The sequence below is a fragment of the Meles meles genome, chromosome 8, assembly GCF_922984935.1.
Source record: "Meles meles chromosome 8, mMelMel3.1 paternal haplotype, whole genome shotgun sequence".
Lineage (NCBI taxonomy): Eukaryota > Metazoa > Chordata > Mammalia > Carnivora > Mustelidae > Meles > Meles meles.
The window spans coordinates 64,803,672-64,823,135 of record NC_060073.1 but is presented as its reverse complement, the minus strand read 5'-3'; the positions used below and the strand labels follow the sequence as shown (position 1 = coordinate 64,823,135).

Genomic DNA, 19,464 nt, shown 5'->3' with positions numbered 1-19,464 from the left:
CTGCCTCTCTGCCTACTTGTGATCTCTCTGTCAAATAAATAAATAAAATCTTTAAAAAAAAAAAAAATTACTTCTGTGCCTCAGTTTGTTCCCCCTAAGTTAAACTGGAATAATAATAGTATCTGCTTCACCCTCACAGGGTTATTGTAAATTATTGAATGTAAAGCTCTTAAAATACTGCCTCACTCATTCAGAGTAAACACTTGATAAATGTTAGCTTATATTAGTTTATATGTAAATAGTACTTTTACTTGTATTTTTAATAAACATATTCAACATATTTATCAACATAAAAAGTTAAATAAGACTTTATGATTACCTCTATTAAGATCACCTCAGATCAAGATAAAATTTTAATATGTTTTTATTTGTCTCATACTGTTAAATCATTTGGAACTCAAGTTTCAGCTTATTATATTTTTATAATGTATTTCTTATTTGAAGAATCGGTTCTTAAAGTATTCATTAGCCTTTATAAGTATTTTTTCAAAATTCGTTTCAAATTGCTCACTACCTTTTTTTTTTTGTACTATAGTTGCTTTTTGACATTCCTTGTTCTGATTCACTATTTGACTGGTACACATTCTAGCTTTCTAGTAATTGTTTTTCTGAATAAATACATAAGAGACCCTGCGTGTCTGAAACTGCCTTTCTTTTGCTCTTATACATAACTGGAATTCTTTCAGAGCTCTGTCAATATTGCTGTGTTACTCTTTAGTATTTCGTATTACAGTTAGGATGTCTGGTATCTGTCTGGTTCTCTTTCCTTTGTAGGAGGCTTATTTTTATGGTTCAGAGCTTTAATTTTTTTTTCCTTTTTAGAATTCAGAAATTCTACTCAGATATGTATGTGGTGTTTTGTGTTTTTTGATTTTTGTTTTTTTTTTTCCAGTGTTCTCACTGACTTTCAGTGTAAGCTCTGCTTTTAGCTCAAGGAATTTTTCCTCTCCATTATTTCTTTAATCACTACTACTTCCATCCGCTCCTGTCTGTCATACTGGATGTTGTGTCTTCTGGATCTCTTTGCCTGTCTCTCTTTTTTCTCGTAATTTTCAGTTTCTTAGTTTTCTACTCTGTATTCTGTATTAATTCTTCAGTATGCTCTTTTTTTTTTTTTTAAAGATTTTATTTATTTATTTGACAGAGAGATCACAAGTAGGCAGAGAGGCAGGCAGAGAGAGAGAGAGAGGGAAGCAGGCTCCCTGCTGAGCAGAGAGCCCCATGCGGGACTCGATCCCAGGACCCCGAGATCATGACCCGAGCCGAAGGCAGCGGCCCAACCCACTGAGCCACCCAGGCGCCCCTTCAGTATGCTCTTTTAAGCTCCACTTCAATTTTCATCATTTTTCATTGTAGTATTTTTTTTTTTAAGATTTTATTTATTTATTTGACAGAGATCACAAGTAGGCAGAGAGGCAGGCAGAGAAAGAGGAGGAAAGCAGGCTTCCTGCTGATCAGAGAGCCTGATGCGGGGCTTGATCTCAGGACCCTGGGATCGTGACCTAAGCCGAAGGCAGAGGCTTTAACCCACTGAGCCACCTAGGCGCCCCTCATTGTAGAATTCTTTTACTGTTGAATTGATTTCATTATTACTGTTCATTTCTGAGTGTGTTTTCTTCTGTGTACCCCTTTCCTAACAGTTTCTCTTGTTTATCAGTGTAGTGTCCTTTTAGAACTCCTCTTTAATATCACTGACATTAGTTATTAGAGTTTTTAGTAAGTTTTTTGTGCTATCTTGCCTTGACTTTATTTCATTGAGGTCTGCTTGGTCTCCTTTATAGCCCTGATTATCTTTTTAACATCTAATAATTTCCCATTGTCTTTGCATACTTATAAACAAAAGTCAACTTGTGGTCAGTGTTTGATTTCCCAGTGGACTTCACTTTTCCCCTGCTTTCTTTCCTCACACCAAGAAAAAAGTAGATGTTTTTAGTGCTAAAGCCTACTTCACATAGCATGTAGGTGAAGCTTCCTGCTCTGTTTTAGGTTTAGAGAGGGTTCCCAAATCTGTATTTTATTTAAGCCCTCCAAAGTGACTCTTTATAAGCTTGACTGAATTACCTTCCTTTCACCCCTGCTTAGCTGGAGGTCTCCTTCCAGCCCTCTCACTCCTGGAGATCTTCGGTGGGTGAACCTCACTATCAAATTTCAGTTCTATTTCTGGTCGTTTATCAGAGTTAAGAAAGTTTCTAGTGCTACCTGCTTTTTAGGAAAAGAATTCAAATGCATGTTGCTTGTAGAGTAAGTTTCTATTTGTCATTTCTCATTTACTTGTTCATTCAACAGATAATTATTGTCATAACTGCTTGTGTCAGGAAGTATATCCTGTGTCAAAATGATTAATACAAAATCCCTATTTTCATGGAATTTACATTTTAATAGAAAGACTAAACTAGGTTATTAAGAACCTTAACCTCAGGGGTGCCTGGGTGGCTCAGTGGGTTAAAGCCTCTGCCTTCGGCTTAGGTCATGATCCCAGGGTCCTGGGATCGAGCCCCGCATCAGGCTCTCCGCTCAGCGGGGAGCCTGCTTCCTCCTCTCTCTCTGCCTGCCTCTCTGCCTACTTGTGATCTCCCTCTGTCAAATAAATGAATAAAATCTTAAAAAAAAAAAAAAGACCCTTAACCCCAGTGGGGTCTCTGGGTGGCTCAATTGGTTAAGGAGCCAACAACTCCTGGTTTTGGCTCAGGTTATGATCTCATGGGTCATGGGATTGAGCCCTGCATTGGGTTCCACGCTCAGCAGGGAGTCTGCTTCAGGATTCTCTCTCCCTATGCCCCTTCCCTGCTTCCCTGTTCACGTTCTATCTTTTTTTTTTAAAAAAGAAAGTTAACAGCATTTCCTTCCATGTTTTTATATAAGTAAAGAGTATTTGTTTTTCTTTACTGGCACTTTACTCCTCTAATGAATAATATATTAATGAAAATAAATGGAGAGTGTCATTCAGAAATTACAAGAAATAAAAAGAACCAAGTGATGAAGAAAGAACATAGTCTGTGTCTGTGGGCAAAGTGGTAACAAAACCTTTTCCTTTTCGTCATGAGAATCTGACCTTTGGTTAACTTTCTAGGTCTGTTCCCTAGAAACCTGGTAGTATCAGCTGTATTACTTGGTGACAGTGCCGTAGTAAAAATGATCACTGAGAAAACGGCATGTAGACCAGAAGGAACTATCAATGAACTGTAGTTGCCTGGTGCAGACACCATAGCTTTGGGCTTCATTGAGTCAGTGGAGCATGAGGCTTCTAAACAGGATAGTCTCCAAATTCACCTCTCCTCGCACCCAAGCTTTCCATCCTGGGCCAGTTTAGAGCTCCCAAACAGCCCTCTGGACTGCTGAGTAGAGCACTGCGAGGAGTCCCACAGAGGAGGAGCGTGATGCTGCACTGCCCACAAGCTCTGCTTCTGTCCTGAATCCTCAGTCAGTCTGATGCCAGGCATGGCCTAGAATAGCCCTTGACTTTGAGCGTTCATTGAGCCCAACAGTCACTGCAGTGTCTGAATTGGGTCTCGGTATCCTGGCAGATATTTTCCCCCTGGGTCCATTGGAAAGTCTGCTCTTTCTCTTAGAGATAATTTTGATAGTGTACTACTCTCATTCTCCTTTCATGTAGACTCGGGTTTCTGGGAATTTGGTCCTAATTCCTCAGATGGAAGATTACAGAATCAAAATATGTGTATTGTTTGTTTGTTTTTCTTTTTCTACAGAGTTGACCCCTTATTTGGGATGTGTGAAAAGTTTTTACAGGAAGTGGACTTTTTTCAGAGGTAATATTTTCATCAACTTCTAGCTTATTAAACCTTGGTTATGCAGAGAATAGCATGTACAGGGCAACAAGAGCAATCACAAGCCAGAACCCTTGGTTTAACTCATGCAGCCAAAGTGTTTTCTATAGCACTGTACCCTAATTGTGTATTTTCTTTAGTGGGTATATAAATTTTTTTTTTCAGCTAAATTCAGCTAAACATACAATGGTATAATGAAAACATCAGGAATCATTTGGATTCAGCATTCAGGTGGGGCATGAAAAAGACAAGTATTACATGGTAAAACAAACTTTTTTTGTTGAAAAATCATAACTTTTTTGTTCTTTTCACCACTGTTCTTAAATTTCCATATTTTTCTATAATCTACAAAAAATTGTTCCATAAATCTATCAAGAACTTATATTCTGCAGTACAGCTATGTTTTCTCAGAATTCTGTACGGAGTTAATTAGTTAAAACAGATGCAATAGATGAGTGGAAGTCTTGGCGAAGAAGTAGTAGTTGAGTTAGTGACCAGACAGGTGGTGTGCTGCCAATATAATACTAGGAGAAAGGCATTTATAGGATTTTGTAGTCTGACATTTATTAAGTCTAATATTTCATTCTTCCACCCTCATCCTTGCCCCCATGAACTTCACCAAACCTGAAGTTTCCATGACGTTATACTTGCCAGTCTTCCATGTAGAGCTGAGTTGCAATACCACGCTTCACCAATAGGTGCTGCTCTCTAGCAAATGATTTGCTCTGCTTGGCCCTTTAAGAGCCTGGCTTCAAATTGCAACTAAGTCCATACCTTACTTTTGGTTTTAGGTTCTTTAAGGTGGAGAGTCTGTTTTTGCACAGTTGGGTTGAGGAGGCTTTTGGTAAGGTGATAGCTCTGGTGTGCCAAAGTTCCTCATCTGTTGTGTAGGGTTGGACCATCTTTCTTCATTCAGCCCCAGAGTCCCTGCATTGATATCACCTCCTCAGAGGAAGATTTTTTGATTGTCTCCTTCTGTAAGGCAGAAGTATTGTGGAATCAGTGCAGGGAATGAGTTACTTAACTTTTTAAAGCCTCAGTGCATCATTTTCTCTGAATCTCAGTGTTCATATCAACAAATATAAGCCTCATTAAGATAGGCATTTTCTTCTCTTTTGCTCGCTGTTATGTCCCTGGTGTCTGTGATAGTACTTGGCACTTGCTAAGTCTTAAAGGCATATTTCTTAAATTAAGTAATGAATCTATTAATATGAAAATAATTCCAGCAGTGCACAAGATTGCCAGAAGGACTAAGTAAGATCACGTAAAACATGGAGTTTACCTGGCACATACGGATACTCAGTAAACAGGCCTATGAGGATGGATATTCAGTAAACAGGCCTATGAGGATGGTCACATCACCAGGGCATAATTATCTAGGTGCCTGGCTTTCTCAGTCAGGAACCGTGAGCTCCTTCAGTTCATCATTTCTCATCCCTCAGGGTTTGTTATATGTTTGGGGTTCAGCCTGCATAAATGAATGCCTAGTCAGTTGCTTCTGTTTGTTCTTCCAGGTGTTTTATCGCTGATTTGCCCCACCTACAGGACAGCTTTGTGGACAAACTTCTTGACCTTATGCCCCGACTTATGACATCCAAACCAGTAGAAGTGGTCAAAATTCTACAAACCATGCTGCGACAGAGTACCTTCTTGCACCTCCCCCTTCCAGAACAGGTCAGGCCATGTCTGTTGAGATAGTCAAAACTGTTCACGTTGGTGATCTTTGACCAGTTGAGCATCTGGGCGAGGGCCTTTCCCCTGATGGGCTCCCGCATGTCCCCCTGCTCATGGAGACAGTGCACAGATCGTGTTTTGTTGCCCAGGGATGGCCTGGCTTTAGAATCATTGTGTTTTCTTCTCGCTTACAGATCCACAAAGCTTCGGCCACCATCATCGAACCAGCAGGCGAGTCAGACAATCCTTTGCGGTTTACATCCGGGTTGGTTGTGGCTCTGGATGTCGATGCAACCCTGGAACACGTGCAGGACCCTCAGAGCACTGTGAAGGTCCAGGTCTGTCAGGGTTCGGTCCCCACGGGGCTTCCACACTGACTGTAACTCCAGCAGCCCTGTAATTTCTGTCTGAGGGACAGAAAGTTTTGGGGGGATGGAGAATCTTTCTGAGAAAGAGTCTGGGTGTGAATCCCATCTCTTCTGCTGATTGTGGTTTGGAGCAAGGTACTTTGAACTCTGAAGCTCAGGTTCTACAACTAACAAATAGGAGCAACTGGCAGTGAAAGGAGATAAAGTATATGTAGCCCCTGGTACCTGGTGAGCGCTTACCGGATGACGGAGGCCTTTCTAGTTTTGTAACAGTGAGGTGCAGACTTGGTATTTTCAGGGCCACAAGCAAACTTATTTATAATAAACGAGTCCTTTCCGGGCTGTGGGTGGGTCAGCTTGGTGAGCAAAATTTAAGGGTTGAAAAAAGCAAGCGCTAGGGAGTATTTTTTCCTAAGTTAGCTATATTAGAGATACATGCAAATGCAGTAGAGACGCCAGTTGATTTAGACAGTCTGCAGTTAAGCCCCACAAAGAGTACTGCTCACTCATCCATCCGTCCACGTAGCAATGCTTACTCTGTTGCACATGATAAGCACTAGGGTTGCAAACATGTCAGAATTCCTGCCCTCAGGATGCACAGTATCAGTGAAAGACCAATGAACATGCAATTATAAAACAGAAGTTCAATCATCACTCAGATGAAGACAGGAGAAGAATACTGTGGCCTCTTACTAAATACCTGATTGCTCACATACTGTAGGCCTAATTTTGGGAACCCACCTGCAACACTGCCTTCTGAAATAAGACACAGCTGTTGAAATGGAGCTGACTTATTCTCAAGATTAAGAGACTGACTGGTTCAGTGAAATAATGGAACTTTGTACTAACTCAACTTCCAGAGTGTGAAACTACTTGGAAGTTTCAAAGGCAGGAAGGAAGGGGAGCACAATATGCCACCCTAGATATCTCTTTGGCATAAGGATTATTGGGACAATTATTTTCAAGAGGCTGAAGGAGAATCTCTGAAAATGGAGAAATTGCCCTTTTGTGAGATAAATTTACATTTATAAGGGAGATCATCCTTTGTAAAGGTGTCTCCCCCTGTACGAGGAAAAGAAGGAAGACTCAGTATCTAGAAACTCTTAACAGTGGGGCAGGCATCAACTTAAATTTGCATAACAGGGGTACCTGGTTGGCTCAGTTGGTGGAGCTTGAGCTCCACACTGGATGCAGAGATTACTTTAAGTTTTTTTTGTTTGTTTTTTTTTTACAACAATCTTACCCTTGTTTATTGTGCTTGTTCATTGAGCCAAAACTGGCTCCCTTCTACCTCAACATCTTTCTTTTGTCTTTAGTGGAAGATGGTATTTAAGGTGATGACTTGAGCCATTTCAGGGAGTTCAGTTTTCCTGGATATTTCCCATGTATATAGAACATATACATGTTATTAAACTTGTGTTTGGGTTTTTTTCCCTGTTTATCTGTCTTTCATTATAGGAGTGATCTTAGTCGAGAACTTAGAATGATAGAGGGAAAATGAATTTTCCTTCCCTACAGGTTTATTTCCAGTTTTGAGCTATCATAAAAAATTCTGTAATATGCTTAAAATACACATGCACATGATGGAGAGAATTTATTTATTGATGTATTTATTGATTTTTAAAGATTTTCTTTCATTCATTTGACAGACAGATCACAAGCAGGCAGAGAAGCAGACAGAGAGAGGGGGGAAGCAGGCTCCCTGCTGAGCAGAGAGCCTGATGTGGGGCTCCATCCAAAACCCTGAGACCATAACCTGAGCTGAAGGCAGAGGCTTAACCCTCTGAGCCACCCAGGCGCCCCAATGGAGAGAGTTTAATTTGTAGAGTGTGGTAGGAGGCTGAGGAAAAGAAGGGCTTTGTGGAGACACCAGTGCATGAGGAAGTCTGAAAGGATGAGTAAGAACAAAGGATAAGGGCTAGAGGAGGTATTTATGCAGAAGGGCTACCAATAAAAGAAGGGATGCAAGCATTGACAGTAAGTACAATCTGAGGACAGATAGCCAGGGACAGGCAGGGAAGCCTTCCTGGAAGAGATATGAATGAGTCAGGCCCTGAAGATTTGTTGTGGTGACAAGAGAGGGGGAAAAAACCTCTAGCATCCCAGTAGGAATTCCTTTTTTTCTTCTTTCTTTCTTTCTTTTTTTTTTTAAGATTTTATTTATTTACTTTGACAGAGAGTGAGAGAGATCACAAGCAGGGAGAGAGGCAGGTAGAGAGAGAGGGGGAAGCAGGCTCCCAAGCAGAGAGCCCAATGCGGGGCTTGATCCCAGGACCCTGAGATCATGACCTGAGCTGAAGGTAGAGGCTTAACCCACTGAGCCACCCAGGTGCCCCCCTTTTTTTCTTTTTTAAAGGAATTCTTTATTATAAATCACAAGACCTACACAGAACTAATTCTGAGTTGGCCGTGAGGTTGTACTACAGGTTTTTTCTTTTTGTTTTTGTTTCCCCACATTAGTGGTTATCTACCCTAACCACACTTTAAGAAAGTATTAAAAAGTAATGATGCACGGGCCTCAGCTTATACCAGTTAAATCAGAATCCTGAGAGTAGGGCCCATGAGTACCAGTACCAGTAGAGCCACTGGGGGTGGCTCAGTCATTAAGCATCTGCCTTCAGCTCAGATCATGATCCCAGGGTTCTAGGATCCAGCTCCATGCTCAGCAGGAAGCCTGCTCCTCCCTCTCCCACTCCACCTGCTTGTGTTCCCTCTCTTTTGCTGTCTTTCTCTGTCAAATAAATCCTTAAAAAAATAATAACAATAACTCTTATCTGATTCTAATGTACAACTAGAGTTGAGAACTACTGTTTCACATTTATCCCTGAGAAAAAGTTCAGTGACCAACTGAGCATAAGTTGCAGGCAGATAAGGGTCACCTTCTAGACTGTACTGAAAAGTCTCCAAAGTCACTCTACCATGTGTCTGGTCAGACTGTTCTGCTGCCTCTGCAGGTGGGGTGGGGGGGGACTCACTGCTCCTTGTGGGACAGCTCTGATGGGAGGAAGGTGCTGTCCAGACCATCACTGCTTCTGTTCTGGGCAGGTGAAAGGTGATTAATGTAGCTGGGATACAGGGGTGCAAGGGCACCTGACCCTTAAGGGTCCCAAACAGGCCAGGTTTGGCCACTTGCTGGGGACAAAATCCAAAGACAGATAAAGGAGCAGTGGTGAAACAAGACAAAATTCCTTTCAGTAAGGCCAACTCTGGAAAGACAGCGGACTAGTGTCTTCAAAGACAGTCTTCGAAGGTCTGAAAACACTTGCAGGTTTCTTTGAGGAAATTGTGGGACAAGGGTCGGTGGGTACTTGCAGGTGGGCCGTGAAGCTCAAGTCATGATTGTCTTGGAGTCAACCACGAGGGCTCTTGTTGGCTCAGGGCAGTTGTTATTGCTTGTTTTGGTTACCATCAGGGAATGTTTTGCCTTCTGGGTCTTTTGCTTGAATTAAGAGATAAACTGGAAAGAAGAACTTAAACAATTAGAAAGTTCGAAGTCAGCATGGAGGCAGTTGAAAGGCATGTGCAGTTCCCTTCTCTGTTCTTACCAGTAGGTTTCCATAGTCGAGGCCCTCAGTTCTCGGATAAGCTGCATCTTTTGGTTTGGTTCATTTGTGCTACAGACTGTCCATGCAGGTAGTGGTGAGGCTACCCTGGGATGTGAGCAAAGTACTCTGGCCTTGTGTGAGATTTGAGAACTGCCCAGCTGTTAAAAAAAAAAACAACAACAAAAGACAAGAAAACAAGTCCAAACTGGAGTCATTTGCCCCCCACAACAGGAAACTAAAACTTAATTACAGTTTCAACCTATTCCAGGAATGTGTCCTTCCCATTTTGTCCAGCTCCTCAGAGCATCTCTCTACTTGCTAGACTCTTAATAAAGCCAATTAGATCTTCAAATTTACTTGGCTGAATTTTGTTTTTTAACCGAGCAGACCCTTCTTTGACAGAAAGAGCAGTAGAAAGTGCTTCTTAGCATCCTGTAACCTAGAGTAGAGAAGGCAGTTACAAAATTATTCTTAATTTTGGTTTTGGTTGGTGGTGTATCCTGGCCCATGATGTGATTAAGAGCTGAGGAAAGAGAAAGTCATCCTGATGGGGGTGAGTTTTCCATAAGGACTGGTATTTTTACCTGTTTTTGTACATAATAGAGGCACTTGACTCTTGTCACTTCTTCACCATGAATTCAGGGACATTTACCAAACACTGCTTTGTGCTGGGGCAGGGAATACAGAGATGCCGACAGTGTTGTCCCCCACTCCAGGAACAGTTCTTAGTGAAGGCTGGTGTCTTCTGTTCCTCCTCTTTTGAGGTTCACAACAGACGGTGCAGTTTTGTTGAAAACTCATAGCTCTTCTGTCTCTTTTTCTCATTTCTCTCACCTCTTAGGTCTTATATCCAGATGGCCAGGCTCAGATGATTCATCCTAAGCCAGCCGACTTCCGGAATCCTGGCCCAGGGCGCCACCGGCTTATCACTCAGGTGTACCTCTCCCACACTGCCTGGACAGGTAAAGGGTCAGTGGACCAGGGTGGACAGGAAAATATGCTCCTAGGGATCACACTTACCTGTAGGCATTTGGTTTTTTGTACTTTTCAAAAATACATGTTTCTCTCAGGCCTGCTAATTTCTTAAGAAGTTTAAAACCCCAAACTGGCTGCACTTAGACTCATTTGCTGCATTGCTTTGATTGCTCGAGGCCCAAGATTTTGTCAGATGTACAGGAGTTATAATAGAATGGAATCTTGTGGAAAGAGCCCTCGGCTGGATACCAGCACACTATTTTCTTGTCCTGTCTCTGCCACTGACTTGCTACATAGCCTCGGACAAGCCACTCTGTCTTCTGAAACTGTTTCCTCACTTTCAAACTGAAGATGATAGTTCTCCACCTAGAAGTTAGTTCTGAGCCTTGCTCTGTCTAGAAGTTAAGCAGTTTTATGTTTCTTACCCCAAATTAAAACTTTTCTGTTTTTGCCTATGAACCAGTCAGTTCATTCCCCTGAAACAAGTAAAACGACAACTATTACTGTCCTGCCTTCCCACAGGACGGGTTTAATGTGATACTTTAATAAATTGTGAAAAGATAGGAAGGTTACATAAGTATTTTAAAAAATCTTATTTTTTAAAAAAAAATCTTATTCTTAAGAATAAAACGGGAGAATACAAGCACATGAGACATTACATTTCAAGTGTGTAATGTAAGGCTGCTTTCGAAGCTTGAAAAAGAGACTCAGTCTACAGAACCTAAAATGTGGGGGAGAATTGGCCTCACCGTTGTTTCCTAAATCACTAAAGATGATTCAGAAGCATGATTATTACTGGAGAAAGAGTTTCATGCCACCAAATTTGGTTTATTTTAGAAATAGGTGGATGCGTTCTGGAATTTTTTTTTCACTGAAAAAAATTTTTTAAGACTTTTTTTTTTTTTTAAAGATTTTATTTATTTATTTGACAGATAAGAGATCCCAAGTGGGGGCGGGAGCAGATTCCCTGCTGAGCAAAGAGTCTGATGTGGGGCTCAATCCCAGAACCCAGGGATCGTGATCAGAGCCGAAGGCAGAGGCTTTAACCCACTGAGCCACCCAGGCGCCCCTTCACTGAATTTTTAAATACATGAGTAATCAATGCCATTATTATTGGTTTCCCTCTATCGGGGGTGTTAGGTGAGTATAAATGACATAATAAGGTTTTCACAAAGAGAAGGTAGTGCTGTTAAATATCAGGGCAGCCCCTTTGAGGCTCTAGTCAGTAACCCTGGGCCTGGCACAATTGAGGAAGCATCCAGCAATGCTTTACCCAGGATCTTCTTCCCTGAGCATCCCTCATTTTATATCCTTGCTGCCTGGAGTGTTCTGCACTACCACAGGAAGGCAGAATTTCTTATTCTAATCTGTTCTCTTAAAGGGGTCCTAGACATGGACGTGATATGCTAAGAAAGATATGCCATGGGACAGCATTGTTGAGGAAGGCCCAAGGTTCAGAGAAGCACTTAGTAGCACCTTAGATCTCAGAAGAGCCTCAAAGGTGTTGGCAGGGCCTAGTGACTTGCCCTGTTCCTATGGTAGCTCCTTGCCTGAGCCAGGGCTACCATCTAGGCTGTCATGAGCCTGAAGAATTCTGATTCGTTCAGGATCACCTCCTCTGAGAGATTGCTATTACAGATCTCTCTTTTCTCAGCATAGCACTTTATTAACCGACTGAGCCACCCAGGCGCCCCCCTTTTTTTCATTTTAGATGCATAAATGGAGGCCCATGTAGTGGATCATGGGGCCACTGAGGCTGGCATGCAGATTTCCCAACTCCCAAATCCCTTGTGTTTTCATTATACCATGTTCCCTTCTGACCTGGGATGCCTGGGACACTAGTGAGATGTGTTCTCATTCTGAATGACCTGCGCCATCCTTGTGCTAATCCAGGAGATGGGGTCTAGTGCTGGGGAGCATTTCCTCCATGCAGTCCTTCAGCAGATCCCTAACAGGGGTCTCTCCTCTAAGAGGCAGGCTACTGCCATGTCAGAAGCTTGAGTCACTCCGACCTGGTTCTAGATTCTGCCTCCCTTGCTGTACCATCCCGAGAAAGTGATTTTACCTCTCTCTCATTTTCTTTACCTATAAGATAGGAGCAAGAATATATACCTCATAGGAGAGCTGTTCTTCCTGGCATGATGAATAGGTTGCATGATTTGTCCCATATAATCTTTTGTCTTTTTCTCCTACTGTCTCTTGTTTTCTCTCCTCTCTCCTTTCCTCTTATGGCAGTGGTTTGAATTGCCATTCTTACTACATGCAGGGAGGGCACAATGAACAGTTGGGCTAGAGCCCTTTGACCTCACCAGGATTTGGCTGAAAGCCCTGTGAGAGTTGGGGCTGGGTTAGGGTTGGGGTTGGCAACAGCCATCTGGGACAATAGAGGGGAGCATAATGGGAGAGCTGATATCGGACCCTGACGCCAGAGTGCAGCACTGGTTTCATTACAGGTACACCCCATATTACATGGTTGTGTTTGTACCACGTGGCTGGTAAGTGGTAGTGCTGAGGCCACTCTCGGGCTGGCTAGGTTGCTCTGACTTCTTGGGAACCTTCCCCTTCCTGGAGGACAGCAATTCGGTCTCTGTTTTCCTCCCTACAGAGAAGTCTGGAAGTGACTAGGAAGAGGTCTGGAGAGGCATTGAGAAGTCCTGGGACCTCTGCCCTTGTTCATTTAGATCCATCCAGCTCTCACTTTTCTCCTCTGTATTTCTTAGCATTGGGCTAATCTTTAATACTTGCACATTGTGCTCCAGTCACATGAAATTTAAGAGGCTATCCCAAGCTTACTCTGTTCCTGGCCCTTTGCACCTGCCCTTAGGCTCTTCTGAAATACTCTCCCTGTCCTTTGTAGAAGCCACATGGTTAATAGAAAGATTGCTTCAGTGTATCAAGTGGGTTTAAATACTGCCACCGGCGTGGATTTGCACATTCACTTAGAATCATTCAGAGCCTTGGGACTTTTGTGGGGGGCAAAGGGGGGGGTTGTGTGACAGTCTTTTGTGTGGGAGGGTAAGAACTCTTGGGGTTGTGTGCTTGACACAGAGCAGGTGTTCTATTCTAAAGTCTTCCTAGGCGACATCTAGGTGGCTCAGTCTATTAAGCGTCTGCCTTCAGCCCAGGTCATAATCCCAGGGTCCTGGGATCAAGTACTGCATCAGGCTCCCTGCTCAGGTGGGAGCCTGCTTCTCCCTCTGACTGCCACTCCCCGTGTTTGTGTACTCTCTCTCTGACAATAAATAAATAAAATCTTAAAAAAAAAAAAAAAAAAAGAAATGGATTAAAAAAATAAAGCCTTCCTGGGGCCCCTCCTCACCACTGTCCTTACAGATTTGTTTAGAGTGCTGTGCTCCTTTTGTAACTGTCTGTTCCCAGCAGATGGTCAGCAACTCGAGAGAGGGCTTACTTGCTCACTCGGGCCTTCTACATGCATGAAAGAAAGGAAGGTTTAGTGACATGATTTTAGGTCCCTGAAATGTGTTCCTGTTCACTGGTGAGAATTTCTTGTCAGAACTGTTTCCTAATCAAATCAAGGTTGCTTCTCCACTAAGATGGTAGCATCTGTGGTGTTTGCGGCCCTGATGCCCAGGCTCAGCCACACAGGAAGAGCATGGTTATCTGGCCATGAGAAACAGCCCTGTGCAGGCCCATGTGGCCCTCTCTGGAAGCCAGAAGGCCTCTGAGGCAAAGTTTTTAGTTGTCTCTGATCAGCCACGGATCTGAGCTGCGGGGAGCCCACAGGGACCGGAGGAGGAGGTAGAGGAGAAGCAGCTCATCGTAGGCTCGGGCTCAGCCTCACAGGGTTCAGGCTGGGAAAGTGTCTTTGTTTGGTGAGGGGGAAGGGTTGAAGACAGATGAAGAAATGTTTGGAAACCTTACTGCTTCTGTCTTTGATGTGGCTTTTTCTTGACATTTCTTCCCAATTCCTAGCAGTTGCCCAGTCATAGAGGATTTCTTTTGTCTTTTTTTCCCAGAACCATGCCAGGTGGAAGTCAGGCTGCTGCTGGCCTACAACTCCAGTTCCCGCATTCCAAAATCTCCGTGGATCGAGGGTGGTGAGATGTCACCCCAGGTGGAAACCAGCATCGAGGGCACCATCCCCTTCAGCAAGTCTGTGAAAGTTTACATAATGCCCAAACCTGCAAGGCGCTGAGTCACCAGCAATCTGTAGAGCTGAGGCTGGGAAGGCCCTTCTTAGGTAGCAGAGTGAGGCAGAAGCCTAGAGCACTTCACCTGGAGATGGCATGTAGGCATGAGCACCAGCACCTGTCTAGTCTCATCTGGTATCAAACACACAATAAATTATTTTGCATTAGAAAACCAAAAACCTTCAAGTCTATACCTTCTCCTTCCCTGACAGTCTCCCCCACCCCCCATCACCAATAAAGTTGAAAAAACACCTAGCTGTTCTAGTTCCTGGTCCTTAAAAAAATTATGTGGCTGTAGGTTCAACTTTTGTATCACATGGTTATGTTCCTCGAGTGTGAAACAAAGTTTTGTAGCCACCTCCAAAGAATGATGTACTGGAGCATAATCTTGTTTTTTAAATCATTAGTCTGTTTGCCAGGGCCCACTCTTTTCACAGCTGTACTTTCTCACCACCGATGGTTCCTGAATGGCCTTAGACATCACTATCTTGCCAAGAAGCTCTTTCCCTAATTCAGGCAGTAGCTATGCCAAGGACTGGATGAATAGCTGGAGAATGAATCATTTTCATCCCTGAGAGAGATTCTTGATCTTGCCTGTCATTACCCTTAGAACCAAAATAATGCATGAGGGCCATATTTTAGGAGAAACAAGGATTATGGAAAAGTGATCCAGTATAAGAAATAAAGGCATTTCCCGCTGCATCTTTGATGACTCCAGGGTTGGAGCTGCATGTGAGTTACAGGTGTAGCTGCAGTATAAGAGCAGTAAATGCTCCAGAGGCGTTAACCGTGTGTGGCCCTGCTACTTCACCTGCCATTTAATCCTTGCTGCAGCCAACCAGGTCTTCCGGAGACCTCAGAGAAGCCTGGGAGGAAGCCTGGACAGTAAGTAGTAAAGCTGTTTTCATTCAAATCCAAGATGGTTCCCAAGGCCTGGGCTCTACCACCTCTGGGAAAGTATATGGAAAAAGCCTTTAAATCTTCAGCTCTCTATACCTGCTAGAATCTGAATCTGCAGCTAGTCTTGATCTTATGTGGTACTTGGAAAGCTTATAAAAATAATAGCAGGATTATAGAACGACTCATGTGGTGCTAGAATTTAAATTCAAGCATTTTTGGCTTTTGGTTTAATGCACTTGATTTGTGCCTGGCAGTGATGTGAGCCTTTTCCATGAATTAACTCATTTAACCCTCACAGCTACCCTATGAAGTAGGTACTGTTTTCTTTGTTTTACAAGCAAGGCAGTTGGATTTAGAAAATTCAGTAATTTGGCCTGAGTCATACAACTAGTAGACGACAGAGCTGGGGTTTGAACCCAGGCAGTCTGGCTCCAGAATGCCATCCCTGCCAGAGTGGCACTAAGGGAAGCAAGCTCTTCAAGGAGCTAGGTTACTTTTCTAGTGGGCTTGCTTGTTTCATGTATCTCAGGAATGTGACATCAGTGAGCTCTCATGTGTCAAAAAGATACCGTGACAAAAGTGCCTGCCCTGGTGATAAAGAAGCTGGGAGCTAGGCCAAATCCTATCACTGTTCTTACCCAAGCACCATCTGATGATGGCTGGGTCAGAGCTTGAAGACATTGAGATCCATGGCCGCCCACCAACCAAACGCCTCGTGCACTCGCTATAGAAAGCCTGAAGGCGTCTGTGTGAAGGCTGTGCTGCACCCTCATCAGCTATGGTACCCCTGCTATAGAAATCCTCAAGTCATCCCCCATTTCAAAGGTGGGGAAATTGAGGTTTTGAGGAAATGTTTTTCTTCTAAAGGGAAATGCCAGACTCTATCCTAGGTCTTAACACACAAAATAGAGTATTTTTTTCCACCAAAGCTAGAGATAAACTAAGGGGCAGATTTTTGCATACTTTCAAGAGAAGTTTTTAAAAGCCGTGTAAGAGGGGGCACCTGGGTGACTCAGTGGGTTAAAGCCTCTGCCTTCGGCTCAGGTCATGATCCCAGGGTCCTGAGATCGAGCCCCGCATTGGTTTCTCTGCTCAGCAGGGAGCCTCTCTGCTTGCTTGTGATCTCTGTCAAATAAATAAATAAAATCTTAAAAAAAAAAAAAAGCTGTGTAAGAATAGAATGGGTTGCATTAGGAGATGAATTGTCCATGTTTGATGTGTTTAGCAGAGGTTGAACAGGCTTCTGACAAGTTTCTTGCAGAGGAATTCAAGTCTCACATAAGAGATTGGACTCAACCTTTTTTTTTTTTTAAAGATTTTATTTGGTATATATAGAGAGATCACAAGTAGATAGAGGCGCAAGTAGAGAGAGAGGGAGAAGCAGGCTCCCTGCTGAGCAGAGAGCCCCATGTGGGGCTCGATCCCAGGACCCTGAGATCATGACCTGAGCCGAAGGCAGAGGCTTAACCCACTGAGCCACCCAGGCACCCCTGGACTCAACCTTTTAAATTCCTTTGAATGTTAATTAAAAAATAAAAAAAAATTTAATAAAATAAATACCTTTGAAAACCCTGAATTATCAGATTCTGTGAAACATGAGACTGAATTCATGGTAATGCCAAGGCTGGAACCCAGGCCTCCTGCTTTTTAGTCCAACATGGTTTCTGTAACGGGTCTGTTGTTCTGTGTAAGTGGGCTCCCATGTATCCAGCAGTCAAAGCCAGAAACCTGTGTGTCACACTGGACTCCTGCACCCCTCAGATAAACAGAGCCATCAGATAAACAGGCCCTTTAGATTCTGCTTCCTTAAATATTTCTTGACTCAATCTTCTCATACTTGGTTTCTATCCTAGTCCAGAACACCATCATCTCCTAAAATGTGGCATTAGCCGCTTAAAGATCTTGCCTCAGATCTTGCTCCCTTCAGTCCATTCTTCACACAGCTTGCAGAGTGATCTTTCTAAAACCCAGATCTGTTCGGGCCATTCCCCTGCTTAGCCCCTTTGAATAAGGCCCACTGCTTGCCCCAGAATTAAGTCTAAAGTCCTATTCTCAAAGGCTCATCATGCCTCTGTCTTCTCCAGCTCATACTGCCTGTGCCACACGTTCTGTGTTACTTCTCTGGCAATAGAGAATTCCTGTAGTTATGCCCAACGCTCACCATGCTGTCTTGTCTCAGACCTTTGGACCTCCTGAGCCCTGGAATATGTTCCTCAGAGGGTCTCCTGTGGCTTCTTCTCATTCTCCAGGACTGAGCCTCATTCTAGAAGGTATTTTGTATCTCCTGTGGGTTTGGCTCATTGCCTCTGTGTTCTCACAGCCTTTTTCATGTTCTTGAAGCATATTTATTTAAGTATCTGTTGCAGGTTCACAAATGGAAACCTGTTTTAAAGAAAGGTAGGCAGGAAAAAAGGAGTCAAGTGGCCTGTCAGAAGGTAATAGAGACTTCCATTGTCTTCAGTCAGGGTCAGAAGGTAGTTGCTCTTCAGCTCTGCTCAGTGGTTTCTAAGTGTGGGCCTGGTGGTATCATCTGGTTCTTCCAGAAGAGCCAGAAATCTGCATTTTCATGTAAAAAAAAAAGCCAATTAAAACATAAATGAGGCGCTTGGGTGGCTCCGTGGGTTTTAAGCCTCTGCCTTCTGCTCAGATCATGATCTTAGGATCCTGGGATCGTGCCCCGCATCGGACTCTCTGCTTGGTGGGGAGCCTGCTTCCCCCTTTCTCTCTGCCTGCCTCTCTGCCTCCTTGTGATCTCTCTCTTTCTGTGAAATAAATAAATAAAATCTTTAAAAAAAATAAACGTTAAGGTTATCCTGAGATAAAACTGCTCTCTAGGTAGCTTTGTGGCAGTTTGCAATGTCCGTACCGTAACCATATGTTTACAAGTCTGTCTCTTCCAACTAATCTGAGGAACACGTGTGTGGTGTCCTCAGCACAGTGACAGGTACATACCAGGTGGGAAAAGACTGAATGAGTCTATGAATCTGGAGCAAACTTAGCAGTACCATGGCATGCCTGCAAAAGCCAGCCCTGGGAATTCAGGTTTCCAGAAGGACATTATATTTGGCTTTGACATGATTGACTTCTGCAAAGAGAATTATAGGGCGCACAGAAAGCATTTGGTAGAATTCTTGTCTTAGGAACCACTCAAGCTAGAAGAAATTAAGTGTGGGCAGAGTGAAGGCTGTGCTACCTGCAAATCAAATCAAAGGGCTTAATGAAGACATGGGATTAAGTATAGTGTCATGTGGAAAAACAGCTTCTCTCCAGGTTCTTTTTTTTTTTTTTTTAAAGATTTTATTTATTTGACAGAGAGAGATCACAAGTAGGCAGAGAGGCAGGCAGAGAGAGAGGAGGAAGCAGGCTCCCTGTGGAGCAGAGAGCCCGATGCGGGGCTCGATCCCAGGACCCTGAGATCATGACCTGAGCCGAAGGCAGCGGCTTAATCCACTGAGCCACCCAGGCGCCCCATTCTCTCCAGGTTCTATCCATTTTCAGCAATGACCATGTAGAACAGATTCAGAAATAGGAGCTATTTATGAGTAGATTCTATACAAAGTTTAATGATCTCAGTGCCAGAGATTTCTGTCTCTAAGAAGTTTGTGCTAAGTTCTCTCTAATGTGGAGACAACTTGCTTAGGAACACGGATTACACCCACACCTAGTCCAACACCCACTGGATGTCTAACTTTACGTTTCACTTAACAAAAAAAAAAAGTCGATTGCATCAATAGAGAAACAATCTGAATTCTATCAAAGACCCTCCTAGCTACATAGGTGCCTGGCTTTTTGAGCTGAGATATAGAAAGATCCTGTATCTGCCAACTGGCTGGTTGCAGAAAGGGCACGAAACAGGACTTGCCCAGACCTCTAGGCTGGGAGTCGGGTCTGTGAGGATCTTACTTCCATGGTAAGTTTTTGTGTTTTTTTTCCTCCTTAAACTCTACGCCCAATGTGGAGCTTGAACTCCCAACCCAGGGATCAAGAGTCATATGCTCTACTGACTGAGCCAGTGAGGTACCCCACTCCCATGGGCCTTTTAAGGAGGTGCATAGTAGAAAGATCA

General features: G+C 43.3%; 1 protein-coding gene and 1 long non-coding RNA gene across 2 annotated transcripts in view; one reads left to right on the top strand and one right to left on the bottom strand.

The window, feature by feature from the left end:
* INTS4 (integrator complex subunit 4) overlaps window positions 1–14,665 on the top strand; it is a 116,920-nt gene extending 102,255 nt beyond the window's left edge. The window contains exons 19-23 of the mRNA XM_046015028.1: window positions 3,708–3,767; window positions 5,300–5,459; window positions 5,654–5,797; window positions 10,214–10,334; window positions 14,325–14,665. Coding sequence (XP_045870984.1) covers window positions 3,708–3,767; window positions 5,300–5,459; window positions 5,654–5,797; window positions 10,214–10,334; window positions 14,325–14,503 — 664 coding nt within the window. The 3' untranslated portion in view covers window positions 14,504–14,665. The remainder of the gene's footprint in view (window positions 1–3,707; window positions 3,768–5,299; window positions 5,460–5,653; window positions 5,798–10,213; window positions 10,335–14,324) is intronic.
* On the bottom strand, window positions 8,117–10,194 carry LOC123948296. Its single transcript, XR_006819958.1, has 3 exons — window positions 9,957–10,194; window positions 9,373–9,530; window positions 8,117–9,284 (listed from the first exon to the last, which is right to left on the bottom strand). It is a non-coding gene; the product is annotated as an uncharacterized LOC123948296 (long non-coding RNA).
* Window positions 14,666–19,464: the final 4,799 nt, after the last annotated feature.